The following is a 22920-nucleotide window of genomic DNA, read 5'->3' as shown; positions in this document are numbered from 1 at the left end:
CAGGGTCTTTTTTGGCAGAGTAAATGAGTAAACTAATACTTTGAATGTCTGCCTTGTAGACCTGGCAAACTAATTTCAGCTGTGATGCCTGGCCATGGCATGCTAAGCAATAACTAACTTGAAGGGGCTGGGGAAGGACAAGAGGGAGGACAACAGGACAGAGCAATGTTGCGTTGCTCTGCTTCAGTGTGTTTGGTCACATCTCCTAGCTTGAGTTGTCCCACTGCTGCCTGAGGTAGTGCCTGGATTTGGTGGGAATACGGTTTAAGACTGCTGTGCCAACACCTCTCCTCCATCCCAAGCCTGTCCTGGAGTGGGGGAAGAGGACAGGATCCCCCATGGTGCAGGTGGTGGTCCTAGGATGAAGATGACTGGTGAGAAACCGAACCCTACCCCTGCTCTGAGTGTGCAGGGCTGGTAGGATGGAGCCTCCTCCACAAGCTCCAATGCTCCTGGGCACCATCACAAATACCTCAGCAATGATCAGTTCTGCACCCCTGGCCTCGTCCCCGAGGTCTCCCAGAGTGCGTACGGGGAGGTCTTAGGGGTGTCAGTGTCTTAGGGGTGGCTTTGGGGTCAGGTTTGTACCTGCGCTAGTTATAATGTTTGCAATAATCACTGGCTGGACGTCGTTTGGGTTTGTATTGGCCCTCTGAGGAGCTGCTTATGGCTGGCACCGTAGCAGAAATTGGGACCTTTCTGCTTGTTTGCACTGCGGGTGTGTTGGGCAGGTGTCTGCCCCGTCCTTTGTCTTCCTGCATGAATTTTTCTGTCCACGTGAAGCACCGAAATGTGCAATGGGGCAACTTTGCCCCTTGCTGCTGTCCCTGTTGCTGGGGGAAGCGGAGGTGCCTCTGTCTCAAAGGCTCAGGAGGAGGGAGAGCCGGAGCTGCTCTCGTGTCAAACAGCTCGGCTTGGGCCTTGCTCCCCGCTGCAGCCCCTGAGCACAGCTCGGCCCCCCGGGACGGTCTCTCCCCGCCGGCGGCTGGGCGCGATTGCAGCGGGGCACCGTGGGGAGCCGTTGCATCCCGGCTCCCCGGCCTCTGATGCGCGGCAGCAGCGCGATGCTGCGGGAGAGCATCCTCTGCCTCCCTCCCTCCCTCCCTCTCGCGCTTCCAGCCCCGAGCTCGGCATCTTTCCGCTGGCTGCTTTCTGCCCTGCGGCACCTTGCAGCCGCCGCTCCGAAGCCGCAGCGTGTCCCCGCCGCAGCGTGTCCCCTCCCCGTCGCTGCTGGGGGACCGCTCGCCTCCGTTTTAGCCGTTTCTTTCCCGGCGTCCCCCTGTCCTGCGGGCTGGGAATGGTACGGTCCTGCCTCCAGCGCCCGTCGCTCCGTGGACGTTGCTAGAACGTGAAGGCATCGGCGGCGGCTGCGGAGGCTGCGGCCGGCCCCGAGACACCCCGGCGAGGGGGTGGGAAGGACCAGGCGCCGAGGCTCGCGGCCCGCTCCGTCCCCGCTCGCAACCGGACAGGGTCTGGGCAGCAGCGGAGCAAGGCAGCATGACCCAGGGAAAGGTAGGTGGGAGGCCAGGGCTGGGCTGACGAGTCATCCTGCTTACATAATTCCTCAGCTGGGGGGAAAAGGGGGATTTAAAGAAGCAATGGGTTGGGATGTACCGAGGCGGAGGAGGCAGCGGGGTGCTGGTGCACAGCCCGGCCGGGTGTGCGGTGGCTGCTGCAGCAGGGAGGTGTTTTGGCAGAGGATGGCTGTGTTACAGGGTTGGGGGCTGTTTTTACCCTAGTGCTGGATGGGGAGCTCGGCCCTGTCTTTGGACCTGTGGCCATTTATTCCCTCTGTTTGAGGTGCTGGGGACCTTAATGTGGTGCTTGCACTTTCCCCTCCGTGTCCCCAGTGGTCGGAGTGCTTTGCTGCCTCCTTCCTCATCCAAGGAGCTCTGCATTTTTGAGATTCTCCAGTTTTCGGAGCCTGGAGGCTTTTATGCATCCTCTGCCAGCACAGTGAGCCGTTGCCATAACGACGCTGCCGGAGGCTGCCCGGATGCAGGTGGCACCGGCCATCCAGCATCTCCTCGGGTATCTCCATCCCTGCGACTCCTGGGGATGCTGTGCCCCTGATGCTGAGCTGGATCCCACCTTGGGAGTGGGGAAAGGATACCAGTCTCTTATCCCAAGAGGTCAAAGAGATTGCTGGGAGGTTGTTGGGCTCATGTTCCCAGGGAGAAGCAAGTTCTCTGGCCTGAAAATGGCTCTTTGCTGGGGTTTTACAGTCTGAAGCCTTCAGCAAGTTTATGCATTTGAATATCCTGCTAGGAAAATCTCTAGCTGCCCGAGTGCTTTTGGAAGTGGAAGGATTTAGGTTTCCATGTCCCTTAGCTACATCTTCAAATTGCAGCCAGTGGATAGCAGGGAGGCTGTGAGCCAACACAACTGGCCGAGAAAAAAGACTTGGTTCTGGGCAGGTGAAAGGAAATGTCGGAGGGCCAAAGCAGTGAATCTCCTGGGGGCCAGAAGAAACCCCACAATGTGAAAGCGAAGTGTTAGAGTTGGGATTTTTTGTCCAGTAACTGAAAAATCTTTTCAAGGGAAATGCCGAAATGAGTACACTGACAGGCCTCTGTGTGTGTCCTGCCAGGTTCCTGCTGCAGGACAGTCTCTGCATCCTTTTTCCACACTAATTTCATTTCCTCCCCCCTGTCCCTTCCATGCAGCTCTCCGTGAACAACAAACCTCCCAACCCCGAGGGGCAAGGGGAGAAGAAGGACACGGCTGCCGCGCCGCCGGCCCCTCCGACCTATGAGGAGGCGACGGCGGGAGAGGGGATGAAGTCGGGCGCTTACCCTCCTCCCCCGTCGGTGCCGCTCCATCCCAGCTGGGCGTATGTGGACCCCAGTGAGTCTGCGGGGGGCTGTACCAGCGCCTGGGGGGGGGGGGATGCCGCTACGCGCGTGGATGTAGCGCTATTTGGTCCATGGTAGAGCTCATCCTACAGCTAGGGCTTAAAGCCCTATATATACATATATATAGATATCCACCAGCTCCCCAACCACTGGACAACGCTGCTTTCCAGATGTGGGACTAGGTCCCCAGTGCTCTGCCCCCTTCCTGTAGCCGCTCGGCTGCTCTGTTTTGCAGCCCTGGGAAGAGAAAACCCTGGCTCCCAGCTCGATCTGCTGAGCGATGCTACCTCCTGGGCTGGCAGAGCCTTGATGCAAAGCGCTTTTGGGGCAGTAACGCCCCTTCTTGCCCCTGCTCACCCCCGGCTTTCAGAGAAACTGCTGAAGCAGCAAAAGTCAGCGTAGTGGCGTCAGTGACGTCCGGCTGCTCCGGGCCAGAGCTGGCAGAGCTCAAAATGCCGGGCTCGAAGGCTGCGCTATTCCAGAGCTGGTCCGTGCGGCCGCGAGCACGGCTGACTCCTCGGCAAACAAACAGCTTTTCTTCTCCTGGGTACCGCGTGCAGCCTGGGCTCGGGGCCGTGGCAAGCGCACAAAGGCCTGGCTGTGCCACGGCGTGGGGGAACGCTGCGAGCCGGGGGCTCCGGGACGCGGCGGCTGGTGGGAGGCGAGTGACAGCTCTGCCAGCACAGCCCGAGCAAGAGAGCCCTGAAGGGACCGGGGATTTAAGGAACCCTCGAGTCCTCCTTTGCCTGGTCCTTGGCTTTGCAGGCTGCCCTGCCAGGATGGAGAGGTTTAGGGAAGAAAGGGAAATAGAGCACACCATCCCCTGAGATGTTTGCTCTCATGGTCTTGCAGGCTGCTTTCTTGCTCATCTTTAGGGGTCAGAAACAGAGGGATAAATAACCTCCCAGCTTGCTGTAATAACCACCCGGGGTCTCTTCCCAATCTGAACTGGGGTGAGTAAAGCCCACAGGGGTTAGGATGCTGGGATTTTTGGTGTCCCTGAGGACTTGCCTAGGTGATGCATCATCTCTTTCCCGCTGCCCTAACAAGCCTGGCAGGATTTCCTCTCCTCGGCTGCGCTCTGTGCGTCACCGCATCAATCCCTGCCGCTGTCTTTCCCCGATTTCCCCTTTCGCTGGCCTCCGCGGCTCCGACGTGCGGCCTCGCGGCTGGCTGGGTGCCTGGGGGGGATGTGCCACGGGGCTGTGTCTGACGGCGCGTGTGACGCTGGGAGTAGCTGCAGGGAAGGGACACGTGTTTCGGGTTGCTTTTGTGAAATGTGGCAGCGAGACAGCGTGTCCCCTGCTCTCGGAAAGGGGTGCCGGAACCGTGCTCCCCGTTCGGACAGAAATAGCAGGGCCGTGGGTGGGAGGCGACAGGAGTGCCAGGGACCTTAGCCTGGGGGAAGGAAAACCTGCTCCATTCCTCGGAGGCATTTAGGTACCTAATTTGGTGTTTAGATACCTTGATTGCTTTGACGCAGAAGGCGCTGAACTGTCCCCGAGGACATGGGCCTCGGGTGCTCTGGGTCCTGTGCGGGTGATGACGGGAGCTCTCAGAAACGCGGGGAGGAAGCAGCACAGGAGTTTGTCCCCGCTGGGGTGTAGAAGTAGACACAGGAGATTTATTAGGCACGAGAAGAGCACGGAGGATTTATTTCCTGCCAGGCACATCCTTCGTGACGAGGCTTCTGCAATAAAAGCAAGTGCCCTTGGAACGGTAAAACAGCAAGTCTTGGACCGGGGCCTCGAATTTGGCTTTGGTGTCCGACATTGCAGCCTGTCCTCTGGGTCTGAGGGTCTTTCCCTAGCTGCCTGAGGGATTTGAACATCACCAAGGCCTCCACCGTGTTCGAACTGGTTAAAAAGCTTTGCGAAGGCAGGGAGGGAAGCATCAGACAGGCAGGGACATGAGCGCACAGCTGGTGTGATTGCACAAGCCTTGTTTCTATAGGAAACCCATTCAGGGGAGACTTAGTAACACAAAGTCGTATTTGCAAGAGAAACAAATCACATGGGAGACTCATGCGCAAAGACAACTGCGGTTTTGTTGGTTTTTCTGAGCTGAGGCTCAGGGCTGATGCTCGTGTCTCATTCGTGCAGCTGATCTAGCTGGGAGAAGCTGCCTCCTTGGGTATCTCCTCTCAGCCCTCCCTGCCCTGTGATGCTCCCCTGCTGCCTTTGGCCCTGGCTGTCACAGGCTGTCATCAGTTGTCCCCTCCTGCTCCTCCCTGGGGAAGGCAGAGATTCCCAGATGTTTTCCCTCCACCTCCCTGCAGCTTTCGGGCTGGAGCAAACAGTGCTTTCTGCAGCCGTCCTCCTCCTCGGTCTGCAGGGAAGCGCCCGCAAGGAGAGCTGGTATTAAAGAGCCCTTAAAACAGCTGGCTGGTTTCTGAGACAGGTTGTGTGGAGCTGCGACATGGGAAGAAGACTCTGGGTGGAAAACAGATTTGGGGTGGATCTCATTGGAAAGCCGAAATGATCTTTCCTCAGGGGAGAGGACACAACACCACTGACATAATAAATGATGCAAAATGATGCGCACGGCCTAAGCTCAGGCAATTACAGAGCAGCAGGGGAATCCTCCTGCAGCAGGGCTCCCAAGGGGACCAGCCAAGTCTCGGCTCCTCCTGGGGATCTTTTAATATTCAGTGGAAGGTGAGCGAGGCTATGATAGCCCTCTAACTGTCATTAAGGGTTCGATAGAGAGGAATTGACCCTGATATCCTGGTCATGCAGTGGTTTGCAGAAGTGTTTTCCACCTCTATCCATACTCAGAGATGCTCCCAATAAGGTGCAGGAGTGGGAGGGAAGCCAAGTGCATCCCAGCTTGTCTGGAGGACACGTCTCCCTGGGTTTTGTGATACAACAGGCAAATCTTGAAATTTGGGCCTCCTGAACTGTAATATCTCACTAGTGGTGGATTATTCCAGCTTGCCTGGGGGAGGGAGCTGACCTGCCTGTCTTCTGCTTCAGGTACGAGCCCCAGCTATGGCAGTGGTGGGTACCCCGGCGACACGGAGATGCTCACAACCTTCAGCTGGGATGACAGGAACGTGCGCAGGGTGTTCATCAGGAAGGTATGTGGGAGGGGTATGTCTGTCCCAGCTGAGGGGGGACAACCGGCTCTGCTCTGGAAGGGGCCAGGCTGCAGGGGGGCCCCCCAGGCCTATTCAACATCCCACTCCCAAAATGGATGGAGCTTTGCTGGCTCCCCCGGGCCATGGAGCTGCTCTGAGCCAGGTGGGAAGCAGGGAGGGAAGGTAGCTGCTCTGCTCTGCAGGTTATCCATGCTGCCTCTCTTTCCAGGTTTATGCCATCCTGATGGTCCAGCTTTTGGTCACAGTCGTTATTGTGGCTTTCTTCACCTTCTGGTAGGTCTCTCCAGCAGTAATGCTCTCTTTGGTGTCCTGTGCATGACCCGCTGCTATGTAGCTCCTACTCAGGGGTGTTGTCTTTTACTCAGTTACCTAAAAATCTTTCTAATGTGCTTTAATAGCAAGTAAGACTAAGGGACCCTGGGAGGTCATTCAGTCCTTCTGGTGCCCAGGTACCATTCCTGCATGTCCCAGCTGCTGCATTGTCCCTTCTGGGTGCTGTCCCTTGCCAAGAGGCCTGTGTTACTCTCCCGTGGGTATTAATTGCTGTTTCATAGCTGGGCACCTTCTCTGGGGTGTTAATGGTCACCGGTCTATTGGATATGTCTCCCTTCGGCATCAGCAATAGCCAGTATTTTTCCTTTGGGAGTTATCGAGGCCATCAGACACCTGGCTCCCTGGGCTTTGGGGACTGGGTCACCTACCTTCACGGCAGCAGATGCCCTGAGCTCGGGCAGCGGCTCTCTCCAGCTCGGGTGACTGAGCACTTTGGGCATGTGCAGATCAAATTGCAGCTAGAATAAGTAATGAGCTGCTGTCGGTTCGAGGATTTCAGCTCCTTAATCACTCTGCTGAGCAGGCAGTGGCTGTTCCCCTGAGCAAGGCTGACTGTGTAATCGATAACAGCAGGGCCATCTTTCCTCCTTGACAGGTTTAATTTCTTTCCAGTCAGTCGGCTGGGTGAATTCTGCTGTGGTGTTGGCCTGCATCCCCACATCCCGCGCTGTGCCACCCCGTACACGTTCCTGGGTTTAATTTAGCAGTGATTTGTGAAGCGATTGGCAGTTTCCGCGCTCTCAGCACCCCTCTTTCTCTCTGTCTTGCAGTGAGCCGGTCAAAGGGTACATCCAGATGAACCCTGCCTGGTACTGGGCGTCCTAGTGAGTATCCGTGCCCTCTCCCATGGCCATGCACGCGCCAAATGGCTCTGGAGGTGTCTGTAGTGATCTGGGGCTGTTTTCCAAACACGTCTGCGTGAGGAATTGCTCCAGTGTGTGTGGGGGGAGTGGGAAAGTTTATGGATATCTTTGAGGACAAAGAAATGAGTGTGAGGGACAGGAGACAGACATCGGATACCTCTGAATGCTGCTGGCTAGAGGCCTTGCAACTCTGCAAACAGGACATAATAAATATGTGAGTATTGCTTACAGAATGAATAAAGTAAAACCAGGAAAACTGCAGAAATCCAGGTGTGAGAGTTGAAAAGATGCTTAGTAGACCTTTAAGGCTTAATTTGGGGGCTGTCCCAGGGAAATTAAGGGGGTTGCCTGGGTTTACACCACATACCTTGATGAATGACAGACATGTGAAGAAGGGTGCAGGCAGTGTTGAGAGAGAGGGGGAAGCATTTGGAGGTATTAGTGTTTCTGGCCCTGAATTGTCACTGTGGAGCTGCTTTTGGTGCCCAGGATCTGGGATCCGGTTCATTAGGCATGGTCGGTCCGAAAGGTCAGCGAGGAGGTAGCTCAGGCTGCGCCTCGGTGTTAGGATATCTGCAGTTGTGCTGGTCCTTGGATGCCGTCTGTGTTAGTGCTGCTAATTAAGCAGGCAGAGTGCACAATGCAATTGACTGTGAATGAGGCTCTGCGAATCTGGCTTTAATTAGTTCACACCCAAATCACGAAATGTGTCCAGGCCCGGAGATGAGACACCGGCTTATATAACTTGGAAAAAAGAACCAAAATAGCACTAATAGAAGGAACCTGGCACCAACATGCCTTTGTGTGACCTTAAAGGAAGATAATGTGGTCTCCTCCTTGGCCGGCTGGTAGACTGGAGAAGCAGCATTGCCCTGAAGGGCTTTTTGGAAGACAAGATCAAGCTCTGCTCAGGTCTATGCTTTCACCTCTGGGCTCATGTCTTGTGGCTTACCAGCCGGTTAGCAGGTGTTTTGCTTTCCACCTTTCAGTAGGAAAAAACATGTCTTGGGCCAGTTGGGGATAGACCCTGGACTTCATTTTTGTGCCTCTGCCCTTTCACCGCCTGGCAATCCAACCATTCCCTCGGTTGCCACTGTCTCTAATGGCTTGTCTTGATCCGGGTCTGGATATCCTTCATGCGTGGAGACCCTAAATCTGTACATGCCTCTAAAATAAAAGCGGGTGTACGAGGATGTTTTCATACTGCTGGAGTTAGCTCAGGCTCAGAGGGAAGAAAGCGATGTGTGGAGAGGGAGCAAAGGTGACAGACAAATGCAATGGCTCTGTTGCCTACATGTTGCTTTTCCATCTACTCAGCCGTGTCCACTCTAGCTTTCCTGGTTTCCCCACGGGAGAGCAATGCTCGGGTTTATCTCTGGTGCGTTTATCGCGGCCCGTGTGTTTTGCCGTCATGTTCATTTAGTAGACCTGAGGTGACTGGCTATCGTGCTGCCATCGGCATGCTTGGAAGCTGCTTTCTCCCCCAGGCGCTGGGTGAAAGTAGGTAAGCAGGTTCCCGCTGTGCCGTAACCCATGGGTGCCGTAGAAAAACATGACGTTTGGGGCAGAGGGAGACAATTCCTCAGCTGCTGGGTTTTTGCTTTGCTGAAGGGTCAAGTCATGCGAGATAAATCACTTCCCTATGACCTGCAGAAGGCTTGTGCACCGACATATTAGGCTTGGGTCTGTGGGTCTCTGTCTTCAGAGGATCCTCTTGCTGTTGAAGCCTTCCTTGTGGGCTGGTGCAGTTAGCGTGGGACCACTTTCCTTCTTGAGGCAGGCCTTTGCTCTGGCCTTAGGCAAGTCACTTAAACCAAGATTAACAGTGGCAAAAGTGCTTCGTTTCTGCTGAAATCCCAGCAGGACACCTTGGGAGTGCACCAAGCCGGGAAGAGACCAAAAATGAGGGCATAGTCTGGAATGGTCCAAGTCCTTTCTGATGCAGTGGAGACACTGGCTGTGTCTGGATGAGTGATTCATGCACTGACAAGGTGCCTACAACGCCTTTGGGTGCTCCATCTATTCTGGGTCTGAATGCTGCCCTTGCTCTGCTCCAAAACCTTCCTTCGGGTTGTTCCAGGATGGCTGTGCTGCCCCAGCGTGACCTCGGGGACTGGCATAAGCAAAGCTGGCAGCTGCAGGCAGCAAAACAGCTTCAGTGAGGGGCAGTTACAGCTTTGCTTCCTACCCAGCCTTGACTTTTTGGTGCAGCGCATGCATTTAAGTGGCGTACCGGAGCAGTAAAACTTGTCAGCTGGAGACTTGCTTCTCCTACATCAACACGCAATGCCGGGGTTTTTCCTCCCTAATCTGTCCTTTTTCTTTCTTCCTTGCAGTGCTGTTTTCTTTGTGACCTACTTGATTCTGGCTTGCTGCTCTGGACCCAGGTAAAATGTTTTCTTTTAAACAGCCCAGGGAAATGAAAGATGAATGTGTCCCTCTTGCCTCAAGCATTGCCGATATGTTGCAGGGATGGGAAGGGGTCGTGTTGATGCACAGTGATGTAGGCCTGTATTTTCAGGCCTGACAGTTGTAGGCTGCTGCAACAGTAAACGGTAAAAGCTGAAGCAAAATTGCAACTGGAAGAGCAGAGACGGTGCAGCCAAAATTGCGTTGCTATACATCTCCAAATGCTCATCATTAGACAGTGCGGAGGATCATCTCTGCTCTCCCCAGAGCAGGGCATTCCTGGCTGTTTTGCTAGCGGTGTGAGGGAGACACTTGCCGTCTTGGCCCAGGAGCAGCCTGAATTCTCCCTCGTTCCCAGCAGAATGACCGTCTGCTTGCATCACCCCTGCCATACATTGCACAGACCATTAATTATATGAGACCTGTTATGCAAGCTGTTGCGCAGTGCTGCTAACCACCGCTGCCGCTTGTGTCGCAGGGCTGACCGGCCTCTGTTTCTTAACTTGCAGGAGATATTTCCCGTGGAATCTGATCTTGCTGAGCATCTTTGTAAGTGGCACATCTGGACAGTGTCTGCCCTGCCCCTCCAGCCAGCATGGGTTTTGCAACAGCTCCAGGCAGGAGAGGCTATTGTCTGGTTTGAATTCCTGCAGAAAGCAGGAATTTCATCCCCTAATTGCCCTGCACTTGGGCCAACGAACTGTAATTGAACTAGAAAGTGATAAGCAGAAAAGAGAGCTTCTGTTTAAAACCAGTGTCTGTGGAGGCTGGTGAGGGGTTAGGAGCTGGGGCAGTGCACAGGAGGTGCAGAGGGATGGAGAAGCGGGGTTGTGGCCTGCCCTCGTTTTAGCCTGCCCTGTGGACGTTAGCTGAGTATCAAAAACTATGCAAAAATCACATCCCTTGGACGTTGGTTTAAGAGTTTTCCCTGCCCTTATGGTTATCCTTGTCACTGCAATTGAAATGTTTCTGTCTGCTGAGCATCTGTCCCTGGGACAGGAATGCAGGAGTAAAGTGGTTCTCTTTCCCTCCCAGACTCTCTCCATGGCTTATCTCACCGGGATGCTCTCCAGGTAGGTTGGGTACGTGGTCCCTGGAGTTCTTCTGGGCCTAGGTCCTGGCTCTTCCTGTGGAAAAAGAATTTCTCACTTCTGAATTATTTGGGCCACTTGATCCCTTTGGAGCTGTTCCAGCAGCCACACGAAGGCTGACTTTCCCTTTTGGAAACACCTTTTAAAGATGGTCTCCAAGTGCTACGGCGGTGCCCCTGGCAGTTTCTTTTCTGGTAGTCTAGGGTTTTGCATCCTTTAGCTTGTGTTTTCACTGCTACAATCTGCTCACAAGATCAGCCCTGATTCACGTGGGTCTCTGGTGATGAGGCAGATGAGCCAGTGGGTGTTGATGGACGTGTGCTGGGGACAAAGAAAGTGGTGGCTTCAGCAGCTAAGGGAAAATACTAGTGAGATCACTCTAATGAAACTGAAGGGAGGAGTGGGGACCTGGGTTTTCTTAGGGCTGAACCTGGTGCTGTGACCCACCAAAGCCAGTAGTTAGACCCCCTGAAAACTGTAACTTAAACCTACAGTCTCTACTTGTTCAAATCCCTCCATCCTTTGCATTTTCCGAGCTTCAGGCCCCCATGTTATGAGCACATTGATAGTGTAACAGAGTCTTCTGATCTCTCATTGTGCTGCAATGGCATTTGTCATTTTATTTTTATTACCTCCCAGGTTGAATCCTCCTCCTCTCCATCTGCCTGTGGACAGATAGTTTTTTATGGTAAATTCCCATCTTAGCAGTTTGTGAGCTCCCAGGAGGCGTAGACATGCCCCGCTGCTTACCCTCTCCTATTCGAAGCAGGAGGAAAGCCCATCTAATCTTTCTGTGTACTGAGTCTTTCCTTCCCTTTTGATATTAAGCAGGAACATTGGTGAAGTCAGGGCAATTTCTGCCCCCAGGACTCCCGCTTTTCCTATATGTCCTATTCACTGAGCTTCTGCCTGCCTTTATCCCTCCCGTCCCTGTGGGACTTGCTAGAAATGTGGCTTTACTGTTAATTTTGCAGCTATTACAATACCAAGTCGGTCCTCCTGTGTCTGGGGATCACGGCCCTGGTGTGTCTTTCTGTCACCATCTTCAGCTTCCAAACGAAGGTGAGTGTGTGCTGATTAACCCCTTTGGGAAAGGCATCTTCCGTGGGCAGGGAACGGGGTCAGAGAGTGCTGGGAGTGAGGTGTAGGGAGCAGGTCCACAGGGCTCTGGGGATGGGAGCAATGTGAGGGATGCTGGGACATGAAGTGAAGATTATAGGAAGGCTATGACAAGTGTGGGGTAAATCATGTTGGGATAAAGATGGGATTTGAAGATGCTAATGTATGGGTTAAGCTGCGTTTTGGAGTATCAGGTTGGGGTACAGAGGGGTCCTGAAAGATGATACAAAATACACTGGCACAAGTGAGTATGATGGGCTTCTGGATATAAGGGGTGCAGTGGGTACTGGGTTATTATCCTAGGCAATAACTGGGTAATGGGGAGTGTTTGGCTATCAGTTTGCTGTTGGTTGTTGGCTATTGCTCCATCTGCATCCTGGGTCCAGTCGCCACCTGAAAGCAAGATGGGTGTGATGCTGGCACGTTCCTCCTCCCTGATGTGGGGAGGCCTGGCTCCTCTCGCTGCCTCCTGCACTTGTAACGTGGTGTTCTTTACCTCTGCAGTTCGACTTCACCTCCTACCAGGGCGTCCTCTTCGTGATGCTCATGGTGCTCTTCTTCGGCGGCATCATTCTGGCTGTGATACTGCCCTACCAATACGTGAGTAACAACCTCCATCCTTCCTTCCTCGCCAAGCGCCACTGGTCCCGGCACAAGGCCAGGAGCCAAACGTCAGCCTCGAGCAGGCCAGCTCCAGGGGTTGGCTCAAGGCAGGGCTGTCCCAGCCTGCTTTCCTGAAATGTGCAAAAGCGCTGGGGGAAATGAAAGACAAAACCAAGTGCCTGATTCCTGGTCATTCTGCAATCAGATTGGTTTGTAGGGTGGAGCACTGGCCTGGGGCTTAAAGTTAACTTCTGCTCCTGGATCTGCTTAAGGACCTCAGAGGGGGTAGCATCATCTGCCTGTGCCTCAGTTTCCCCTCCCGTAAAACAGTGTGTGAGCACGTTAGAGTGCCTGGCTGTCCAGTACAAAACAGCACTGATGAGGGGTGACTGCCTTGTCAGTCCTCCAGCCACCCCCAGTCCCTTTTCCATGGGTTCAGTCCCTTCCTTCAGCCGCCTTGGACAGACTCCCTTTGCTTTGCATCCTTGCTCTTGGCTTAGACCTGGTCACAGCCAAGGCTGGCTATTACCTGCTGAAATCCTGGAGCAGCTTGTGGCCACACCTGATGGAAGGTTTGGCGTGGCAGTGTGCAGGGCCTGGTCTCCATCTAAGAGCTTCTCATTAGGCAAGTCATCATTCAAGCAGGAGCCTGACAGACCCTGAAAGATCTTGATAAAAGAGGGAAAGTATGGGGCTGCACAGCCTCCATTAATCACCCTGAATGCCTGCTTGTGCTGGAGACAGCAGCACCTGGCTTTGCTCACAGCAGCCTCTAAATAGCCTCTAGATACCCTTCAACCCCCTTGCATCTCACCTTGGCTCTCTGGGGACCCAAATCATACTTTAAGGGCTGGATCTGCAGGAGATGCTCCCCCTGTTACTAGCCCTGGAGTCAGACAGATGGGTGAACATGAAGGCCAGTATTTCCCAGAACAGGAGTTTGGTTTTCGATTGCCTCTCTTTGAGGTCCACCTCCCCTTTTGTGCGAATGTGAGGGTAAACCAGCTTGCATTGCCAAGCCGCTGCCATGAAACTGCTGTGACAGCTTCTCCGATATCTCGATGCCTGTCGAGATAAGCATAGTTTGAGGCAGCTTGTATTTAGATCGTCTATCTGGGGAGGCAGGCTGTGATCTCCAGGCCAAATCTGCAGTCCATGTGGGCACCTTCTGCAACTGCTCTGGTAGTGCTGTGTGTTACTGTGCCCCAGCAAGCAGGGTTCGAGTTCGGTTTCAATTCCAGTGAATTTCTCACTGTGACTCCAGCAGATACTGAAGTTTTGTATGTTAACTAAAGCTGGGTCTGTCCCTTGGAAGCATCTGGTGTTTCTTCCAGTGGCATCAACCTTGTCTGGGTGAATTAATGCCTTCCAGGGCTGCTGCAAAACATGTTTCCAACAGGGCAGAGCTAAGAGCTCCCAAAGAGACCCTAGCCTTGTTGAGGAAAAGTGTTTAGAAACAAGTCCCTTCTCTGGAAGCCTGTGAGCCAGACTAAAGTGAGAGGGGAAACTGAGGCACGGTGACTTGTCCTTTGCCATGAAAAGGTCAATAATAGAAACTGGGATGGAGCTGGAAGCGGTGCAAGTCCAGAGCTGTTACAGCACTTTCCCTCATTTGACTCCTCCACACCAGAGCTGAGCCCTGTTCTGTGTCAAGTCATACCCAGTTTTCTCCCAGCCCCTGACTGATGTATTTGCTTTTTTAGGTCCCTTGGCTCCATGCGATCTATGCCCTGCTGGGTGCCATTATCTTTACTATGGTAAGTGTAGTGCTGGTCATAGGGATGGGGAATGTGCAGGCAGGAAAAATAAGTGAATAAACATGGAGTAAATGCTTTTTGCCCTGAAGGGTGCCCAGGGAAGGAAGGAGTAAGTCGTGGGATTGCAGAGAGCTCCAAATCCTCAAATGGTTCATGAATAGCAATTACTGCAGTGATCTCAGCCTGGTCCAAAGAAGGTGCTGGTGTACGTGACAGTATCGGAGAGGAGCATGGTGTGATTGGCAAACCTGTGCTGTATGCGCAACACTAGGTGTGAACAGCAGAAAGCATTGCAGAGATGGAGCAAAAGGCCTCTTTGGAGTGGAAAAAGCAGACACTAAGGTTTGGCACAGCAATGGGAGCAGGACCGCAGGGTTGAAAGGGAGCCTGGGCATGAAATGAGGCTGCAGACGTGAACAAAGCCAAGTCAGGGCTGGGCGGGTGTGGACTAAGGAGCGGATATGAGTTTCATTAACAGAGATGGGTGTATAGGAAGACTGTCTACAGGCTGCGGCTTGGGACTGAGGGTCTTTGGGAAGGTGCATTGCTGGCAGGAAAAACCCTGAACCACAGCAACAGTTTTAACCAAAACCAAAAAACTTGGTCAATTCCTTGACTGCTCCCTGGCTGCCCCTGCTGCAAGCTTCTTCCCGGAGCATGTCCCGGCAGTGCCGTGCTTGCTGTTTGGGTGTGGGAGTTGTCTGGGAAGATGCTCGGCATTACCTCGAAGTGGGGGTCAGGAGGAGGGCTGCCTTGGGGATCAAGGCGGCGCCCATTGGGCATGCTGTAAATAAGAGCAGTTGAGCAATTTCATTTAATAGCTAAGTCATTTCAAGAGAGCTCGGATATTTCCTCTCTGATTCATGATTAAAAACTTCTCTGTAAAATATAAGTAGGCTAAACATCTTATAATTGCCCCATAAACTTCGGTCAGAAGCTCAGCTGGTGCAGTTGACAGTGCCAGGCTTGTCAGCTCAGCTTGACGATCTGTCTCGAGAGATCAATTATTGTTATTTATGACTGGAGATGGCAGAGATGGTAGCTGATCCCAGGGAATGGCAGAGATGCTCTGCCAGCTCTGGGGAGCTTCATGCCAAGGTGGTGTCACTCACAGGCTAGGTTAATGGAGGAGATAGAGGTGGCATGGGGGAAGATGTGCTCCACGTCGTGCAGCAAGGTGCAGGTTTTCTGGGAGCTGGGCCACCAACCTGTCTTACTGTCCACTGACACTTACTGTCCACTTTCCTTCTGAGAGCAGTGTATCCCTGCAGACAGGCTGGGCAGTGGGTTCCTGCCCCAGCAGCAGGGCAGGGCTGGGATGGCTTTGTGGGTAAAATGTGCCCTGCACTCGGATGTGATTGCAGCTCAGGTAGGTGTTAGCTCTGCTCTGGGTCTGGTTACCTCCGCTAGCAGCTCTGCAAGGCCTTGCTGCTGCCCAGGGTCTGGGGTGTGTTTCTCAGCAGCTAGTTCAGGTGCAAGGTCTGCTCCTGTGGCTGCTGGTACCTGAGCTAGCTTGAGGCCAGCTGGAGGTACCCTGCAAGGCTAGGCTGTCTGGACAGAGGAAATCGGAGTACAGTAAGAGGAAGGAGCAACTTCTTGGCCTCTCTGTTGCTCTGGTGTTGCTGGAATGTCACATTGGTCCAGGACACCCTGTTACCTGGCAGGTCTTTCTGAACTGGAGGAAGTACAAGAATAACAAGTCATAGGGACTGGCTGAGGAGGAACAAGAACTGCTCCAGGGCTGAGCCTGAGGACATGTGGAGGATGGATGAAGCAAAGGGGAGCCTTGCGAATATGCATGAAGGAAGTGGGTGCAGAGGAACAGTTAGGCTCAGGACTAGACTATCAAAAGTGAAATGAAGGGGAAAGTCGTAACTCATGATCAAAGTATTGTTCTAAGCTTTTTAAACAGCAGTTATGGCCCATAAAAGAAGTGGTTGCATTTTCATTGTGAGTTCACTGGAGCAACTGGGACAACTCCTGTAAAGTGCTTCTTGCTTCTCTATGCCAAAGCTGCACGTGATTGTCATTCAGTTTTTGTCCTCTTTCCCCACAGTTCCTGGCATTTGATACCCAGATGCTGATGGGGAATCGTCGGTACTCACTGAGCCCAGAGGAATACATCTTTGGAGCCCTCAATATCTATCTGGACATAATCTACATTTTCTCCTTCTTCCTCCAGTTCTTTGGCTCCAGCCAGGAGTGAGTGCAGCAAGGCAGTGTCTTCTCTTTGCTATCAAGACGCATGTTTAAAAAAAGATTAAAAGGAAAAGAGGAAAAAAAATAACCACCCTTTTTGGCCCACTAGCAGGCTCCATTCCATCAGCTGAGTAAAGCCCCTGGGTTCCTTATGCAGCTTGTATATATGCTGTTAAGCGTTTGTGACCCAGAAAGCAAAGCAGGGCTTAAGTGTTGTCTCTCCTGCTCCCTCTACTTCTGCTGAGATCAAACCAAACCAGAGACTGGGAGGCATCAGGCCAAGTTCTTCTTTTCCCCAAAGGCTGCCAGAGTTGCCCATCTGGGTCCTGTACATTGCAGGAGGCTGAAATGCTGTGACCTGCTCTGAAAAGGGAAAATATTGAAGGAAGGAGAGGCAGGGAATTTTGTTAGGATCCCGGCAGGAAAACCAGCTGAACAAAAGGGAAAGGCTAGGGAAATTCTTGTATCTCCCCTGCTCTTTACCTGCATTTTTTCACAGAGCCTCATGGCCTCTGCAGAGAGATGCTCTAGATAGTGCCTGCTTTTGGAAAGGCTGAGCATGGGATCACATAGTCTGGATGTCCTTCTAGCAACCAGTCCTCCGGGCACAAAGGAACCTGTTGTTCAGGACATGCAGCCTCTTTGAGGACATCCCTAATGCAGGAAGAATTAGTCTGGCTGTGGGGCTGAGATTGTGCTCGCTCTCCTCCCAGCCTGGGGTAGCAGGATTGCTGGCGTCCCCCTGCCCCAGGGGACACATGTCAGTGCTCTCTAAAGTGTTGGTCTTCACCCAGGAAGGCTGTGATCCAATGTGAGGATTACTGACAGGTAATGGCAAAGAATGGATGAAAGACTGAGTTGCAGAGTCTGCAAAGTCAGGAACCTCCTCTTGTGGAAAATGGGGATGACATCCACTGATCCATCATAAGGATCTTGATGTCTTCATGCTAGTGTCTTGATTGCTAGAGATTAATGGTCCTAAGCAGTGCAGAGACTAAGGCCAAGGTGAATGCCCATTGCTCGGAAAAGTGGGCACTTCTGTCGCCAGCACCAGCATTGCCTCTTCCTTTTGCTCTGGTTGTTTTCCAGCTCTGCTCCCCTAAACAGGGATGTCAGCGAGGGCATGGGATGCCTCTGAGTGCACAGGTAACTTTCCATCTTCCCCTGCTCACATTCCCCTGTTTGGGGATCAGCTGGCTAATTTCTAACTGTAAAGCTCCAGGTGGAGATAAGAGGCCTTTTGCTCTTATTTAGAAAGTGATCCTTCCCACTGATAGAAACCCGTATCTTCAATCTCCCTGGGAACGCCAAGGTAAGTGCGTCACTGCACTGCCTCTAGCAATCCCTGCGTGTTAGAGAGAGGCTATGCCAAAATGCTCCATACTGCACATTCCTCCTCTGCTGCTGCCCTGGCTTTTACCCCTCACATGTTGTATCCTCCTGCCACAAGTGTTCAATGCCCTGAGCTGGGCAGAGGAAGAGGAAAGTTACTGTGCAAAGAGTGAAAATGCTTTTGCTAGCTAAGCTCCCTCCTGGGCCTTTCTTGCCTTTGGACCCTGAGTGGCTGCACTGACCTTTGCAGTGACAGCAGCAACAGAACTGGTGCCTCCCAGCTCCAAAAAACCCCCACTTTCTGGGATAAAAGACTATTAGGTGATGGCAGCATTAAGTCCATGACCCACTGCCTTGAACTGTTGAGCAGCCAGAACTGGGAGAGGCAACAGCATGGGAGACACCTCAGAAGTTTATGAAATGGGAGTGTAGAAAGGGAATTTCCTGGCTCAAGCATTGCTCATGTCAGACCCACGCGGGTGCTGCTGAAAGATTTTAGCAGACTGGATGCACAGCCTCTGCTCCAGTAAGAGGCTGTGTTGCTCAAAGCAAAAGGCCTGTAGGTATTTCTGCTTTCCAGCTTTTGAGGGAGGAGTATGGTTGGAGTTAGGTGAAAAGTTCTCATACTCTGAAAGAGCTCTAAAAATTGTCCTCTGGAAGGCACTTCAGACCTGAGCTCTGCAGCTACCCCCTCTCTCTGCACTGGCACTCCTCCCAACTGGTTCTGGACCTGGGGAGGAGAACACTGGTCTGCAGCCCACTCTGGTTCTCTTGTTCTTTTTCCTTCTGGTGTGGAGTGACTTGTCTTCTGCTACTGTTGCCTGAGCTGTTGTTACCTCCTGGCTTTCTGCTCCCAAGTAGGAAACGTCTGCATGGCACCTGCAGCGCCTTTTCCAGGCCACCCAAGCAGAGATGGCTTGCTGTCCTCCCGTGTCCCTTGACAGAACCATGGGGCTCCCTTCTTGCATGTCTCCTGGGTCCTGTTCTGCACTGAACCCTTTGCCCTTCCCTGTCACCCATCCAAGCCAGGTCCCGGCCTTTCCCTACCGAAAGCACTCATATTGAAGCAGTGAGTAATGTGTAAACACTCAGAGGTGGAAGTCCCCACTGGGCTGAATAACGCAGATTTAGGCAAGTTCTTCCTGGGTTCTCTGACCCACTGAGCACGGGAGGTGCAGGGCTGTTTCTCTTCCTCTGCATAGATGTCCTTTATCTGAGGTTTGCGTCATCCAGGCCCTGGCTCTGTATCCCCTTGCTCCTTTTGTCCAGCTGTTCTTATGATTTCATTGTAAATAGGATTTTGTATTTTCTCTGAACATTGCTAATAAATTGTTGCAAAACTGTTCTTTTTGTTGCAAGGTCTCCTTACTAAAGGGCAGCTGATGGAAGGTCTGGTCACACAGCTAAAGTAGTCTTCCCTCTAAAACAGGAAGAATGAACAAAGCTACAGGGTGATGTGACATAGCCTGGTCCTAATTAAAACTTTAGGTTGTCCATCTGCTTATGACTAAGGAACACATCCTACATAAAGCAAAAAAAGGCTTGGTTCCAGTGTAGCATCACATGTGGAATATTTGGGAACTGAGGGATAAGGGGTTCCCTGGGGTTGAAACCTCTGTGCTTTCTTAGACCTGGTTGCAAATAGCCACAGGATTCAAAAGTAAGTGTGTGTGTTGGGGGGGGGGGGGGGGGAAATGTATGTTGGAAGCAAGGTACCTTCTCAGAGGGACATTTCCCACTGCCTTTGGAGAGGAACCTGAGGCACTAAGCTTTCCCAATTAATCTGACCTAAATTAATGCCTGCTTTGGGAGGAGATGACTTGCATGTCTATATCCATTAGCTATGAAGGGCTGATTAGTCCAGGCTGCCAGATCTTTTTTTTTCTAGAGAAATCCCAACTGCAGCATCTTGTTGCAACAGATCTCTGCACCCTGGAAGGAGCCATGCCCAAAAGGCAGGTTTATTTCCAAAGATTTGTTTCCTGCTGTACAAACCCATTTGTGCAAAAGGTTGCAGAAATATGCTCTCTGAACTTGTGAGATTTGGGATTTCAATGTTCACAACTGGCAACTGGTCAGTAGTGCCTGAACCATTGCAAAGTTGTTATTTTGATGCATGTTCTTAACCTTGTTATGGTCAGCTTTGCTGTGGTGAGAAAATATTTTGCGTTATGCTGTGTTTGATAACTCACATCCTGCTGTGGGACAGTTTGTGGAAGAATAACTGAAGCGGGGTATTGCCACACAAACAGTGAGGTGGCTATTAGCATTTGCATAAGGGATGTAATTAGTTGCTCCTCACAGCTGATCCTGTAATTATAAGGAGAATAAAAGGCTGGTCATTCAGCCAAATGTTGACACTGACTCTTGAGGAACTGGGCAAAAATGCACGTGGGTTAATGGAAATTTTAAGTGTCATGGGACAACTCAGAGAGGTGGAATAGGGTGAGGAAGCAGGAGGAGGCCGGGTGATTTATTGCTGTGTTAAGGGATGTTGTAAAGGGAAAGAGATTGAGATGTTTCCCATGTCTGCTGCAAACGGTAGGAATTTGGGGGCCTTAAATGCAGCCAGAGGGATCCAGGTGAGACCTCTAACACCTTCCCGAGGGGAGAGGGAGGTGCTGAATTTTGCTCCTTGGTGAAGAGGTGAAATCATGATCTCTCGGGGTCTTAAACAGGCTCAAACACGAATGCTTGGCCCCCCCGCAGCGATCGCTGGCGTTTCTGAGGTCCTGGCGCCCTCTGCTTTCCGCGCTGTGAAAACAAAACAAAACAGTGTCACTTGGTACAACAAGAATCTATCAACTTTCTCCCCAAATCTCACCACCTCCCCGGCTCCTGCTTCAGCAGGGCCCGAAAAGCCTAAGAGAAACCCCAAAGCGGCCTAGCCTCGGCCTGCGGCCCCCCGGGGGGGGGGGGGGCCGCTGTCACCATGGCGACGCGGGGTCAAAGGGCAAAGGTGACGCCGGGGCCTGGCTGTGGCGGGAAGCCCGGGCTGGGGCGGCCTCCTTGGCGCGGCGCAGCGCTGCCCTGCCACCGAAGGGGTATTTTTAAGCAAAATCTCTCATAATTCATGTTTTTAACGATCTATCGCAAGCGGACCTGGAAAGTCACGGTGAGGGGGGCTCGGGCTGGCGCTGTCCCTTGTCCCCATCCCCCTCCCTGTCGCTACCCTCCCCCCCGGCTGCGGAGCCCCCCCCCCCAACGCTGTGGCGTTTCCCCCCCATGCGCATGCGCTGCCCTCCCCGGACCGTTTCTGCCCCGGAACGCGCCTGCTCGCTCCCTTTTCCCGCCCGGCGCGCGCGGCGGCCAAGGGGAAAATGGCGGCGCCCGTAAGTGAGGGGATTCCCGCCTTGGCGCCCGGCGCTGCCCCCTACGGCAACTTCCCCAACTACTCCCGCTTCCACCCGCCCGAGGGGCGCGTCAGCCTCTTGCCTGCGGGGCTCTTGCGGCGCCTGTTCCCCGCCGCGGCCCGCCCGCTGCTGGGGCTCGACGTGGGGTGCAACTCGGGGGTAAGAGCAACGGGCTGCGGGTGGGGAGGGACGCTGGGCTGGGGCCTGGGTGTGGGACAGCCTGGGGTGGCTGGGGGAGGCAGGGCCTGAGGTTTGGGGGCAGTGGGGCAGCCTGGGGTGGCTGGGGGAGGCAGGGCCTGAGGTTTGGGGGCAGTGGGGCAGCCTGGGGTGGCTGGGGGAGGCAGGGCCTGAGGTTTGGGGGCAGTGGGGCAGCCTGGGGTGGCTGGGGGAGGCAGGGCCTGAGGTTTGGGGGCAGTGGGGCAGAGTAGGATGATTGGGGGAGGCAGGACCTGTGTGTTGGGGGCAGTGGGGCAGCCTGGGGTGGCTGGGGGAGGCAGGGGTCTGGGCTGTGGGGCAGGCAGGGAATACTGAAGAGAGGTAGTGGCTTGGGCTGTGGGGCAGACTGGGAAGGCTGGGGGAGTCCCTGGCCTGGGACAGGGACGATCCTGTGTAATTGAGGCCTAGGAGGGAGCTGGGTGCAACGTGAGACTGGTGGGGTCAGGAGACCCTCTTTCCTGGGGAGCACCCTCTGCCCGTGTCCCCTGGGGGGGTGGGGGGTGAAGGCTGAGGTGTGGGCAAGGGTGCAGCGGAGCTGGCTGTTGCTGAGCATTGCTGTGAGGTGGCTTAAGAAGCTGTGCTGGTTTGCGCTTGGCAGTTCTCTGTCCCCTTTCCTGCTGAGGCAACAACCTGGAGTGTCCCAGGCTGCTGAGTGCCATTAGCACCAGAGACCTGCTGTAGGACTGCCCTAAAATGGCAGAACTGGACAAGTCCTGAAAATGGAAACCCTGATCTGTTATGTCATTTTATCCATCAAACAGGACTTAAAACTAAAATCGTGGTCATGTTTTTGAAGAACTAATGATAAGGCTGGTGAATCTAGTAGAATTTCTTTTTCTTTTTTTTTTTTTTTAATTTTATTCTCTTTACTTACTCTGCATTTTCCTGTGGCCTTTTCCTGGTGTGTAACTTTGTTGTGTTATAATTCAGGAACATCTGTGCATCTCTGATGCATACTGGTGCAATGTTTAGTGTAAGCATGTTTAAAGGGTTTCCATATGGAAACTTTACCAATATATTAAGTTAGAAATAATTATGCGTTCAGAATGAAGTTATTTTGCATTCTGGCTAGGAACATGAGTAGTGTTGCTTTTGTGGCTTCTCTCCCTCCCTTCCCCCATTCCCCCTGCCAGATGGTTTGAAACTTGACCTGAGGCATTATCTAAAGGACAATTCTAGATCTTGTTTCAGATGAACTTGTAAAACAGGTCGGGTAAAAACGTTCTCAGTCTGGTTCTTTTAAAATGCGGAGGCTTTTGCCGCTAGAGGACACTCTCTGCCTGTGCAGCCAAATGCTTTTTAAAAATGTAAGGGCTAGAGAATCATACAGCTAGTTTCCCTTGATGTCACTCAGATTTTCATCAGATCTCTTGTGATGAAAGGTTAGTGAACTTTGCATTTAGTGGAGCACTCTACAAAAGGAAATTCAAAGGAAAGCTCTATCTTAAATGACAGTCTAATGGTCAGGGGATGGTTTTTCTTTAGCAGTAGGATAAGCTCATGACTCTAAATTAGGCCTTATAAGTAGGTGTTAGTGCTGCTAGAGAATGCGGAGGCTCGCCTAAAGAAACCAATGAATCTTCCACCTCGCCGCTGAAGGGGAATTTTCAGCAAGATAGTTACAACTAAGCCTAATCTTTTCCCACAGTTATTGCATCAAAACCCCACGTGCTGGGTGATGCAGGTTTAG

The 22920-nt window shown here is 52.8% G+C and overlaps 2 protein-coding genes across 5 annotated transcripts in view; both read left to right on the top strand.

Moving 5' to 3' along the window:
- Nucleotides 1–1308: 1308 nt before the first annotated feature.
- On the top strand, nucleotides 1309–19006 carry FAIM2 (Fas apoptotic inhibitory molecule 2). Its single transcript, XM_026113959.2, has 12 exons — nucleotides 1309–1512; nucleotides 2667–2847; nucleotides 5831–5934; nucleotides 6164–6228; nucleotides 7059–7112; nucleotides 9488–9538; nucleotides 10070–10109; nucleotides 10596–10633; nucleotides 11626–11713; nucleotides 12275–12370; nucleotides 14077–14130; nucleotides 16187–19006. The coding sequence occupies exons 1-12, from the start codon at nucleotides 1498–1500 to the stop codon at nucleotides 16334–16336; spliced, it is 936 nt and encodes a 311-aa protein (XP_025969744.1). The 5' UTR covers nucleotides 1309–1497; the 3' UTR covers nucleotides 16337–19006.
- Nucleotides 19007–20619: 1613 nt separating this feature from the next.
- BCDIN3D (BCDIN3 domain containing RNA methyltransferase) overlaps nucleotides 20620–22920 on the top strand; it is a 49769-nt gene continuing 47468 nt past the window's right edge. For 2 of the 4 annotated variants that reach the window (XR_010385349.1, XR_010385350.1), the window contains exon 1: nucleotides 20853–21173. Coding sequence is in view for 1 of the 4 variants with exons in the window: in XM_064498364.1 (XP_064354434.1) it covers nucleotides 20982–21173 (192 nt within the window). In the remaining 3 variants the exon portion in view is untranslated. Of the gene's footprint in view, nucleotides 20777–20852; nucleotides 21174–22920 lie in introns of those variants that run through there. The other 2 variants (XR_010385351.1, XM_064498364.1) reach the window with 2 other exon arrangements.

The sequence above is a fragment of the Dromaius novaehollandiae genome, chromosome 28 (assembly GCF_036370855.1).
Source record: "Dromaius novaehollandiae isolate bDroNov1 chromosome 28, bDroNov1.hap1, whole genome shotgun sequence".
Taxonomy (NCBI): Eukaryota; Metazoa; Chordata; class Aves; order Casuariiformes; family Dromaiidae; genus Dromaius; species Dromaius novaehollandiae.
The sequence above is the reverse complement of the archived record's forward strand: the minus strand, read 5'-3'. Positions and strand labels throughout refer to the sequence as shown.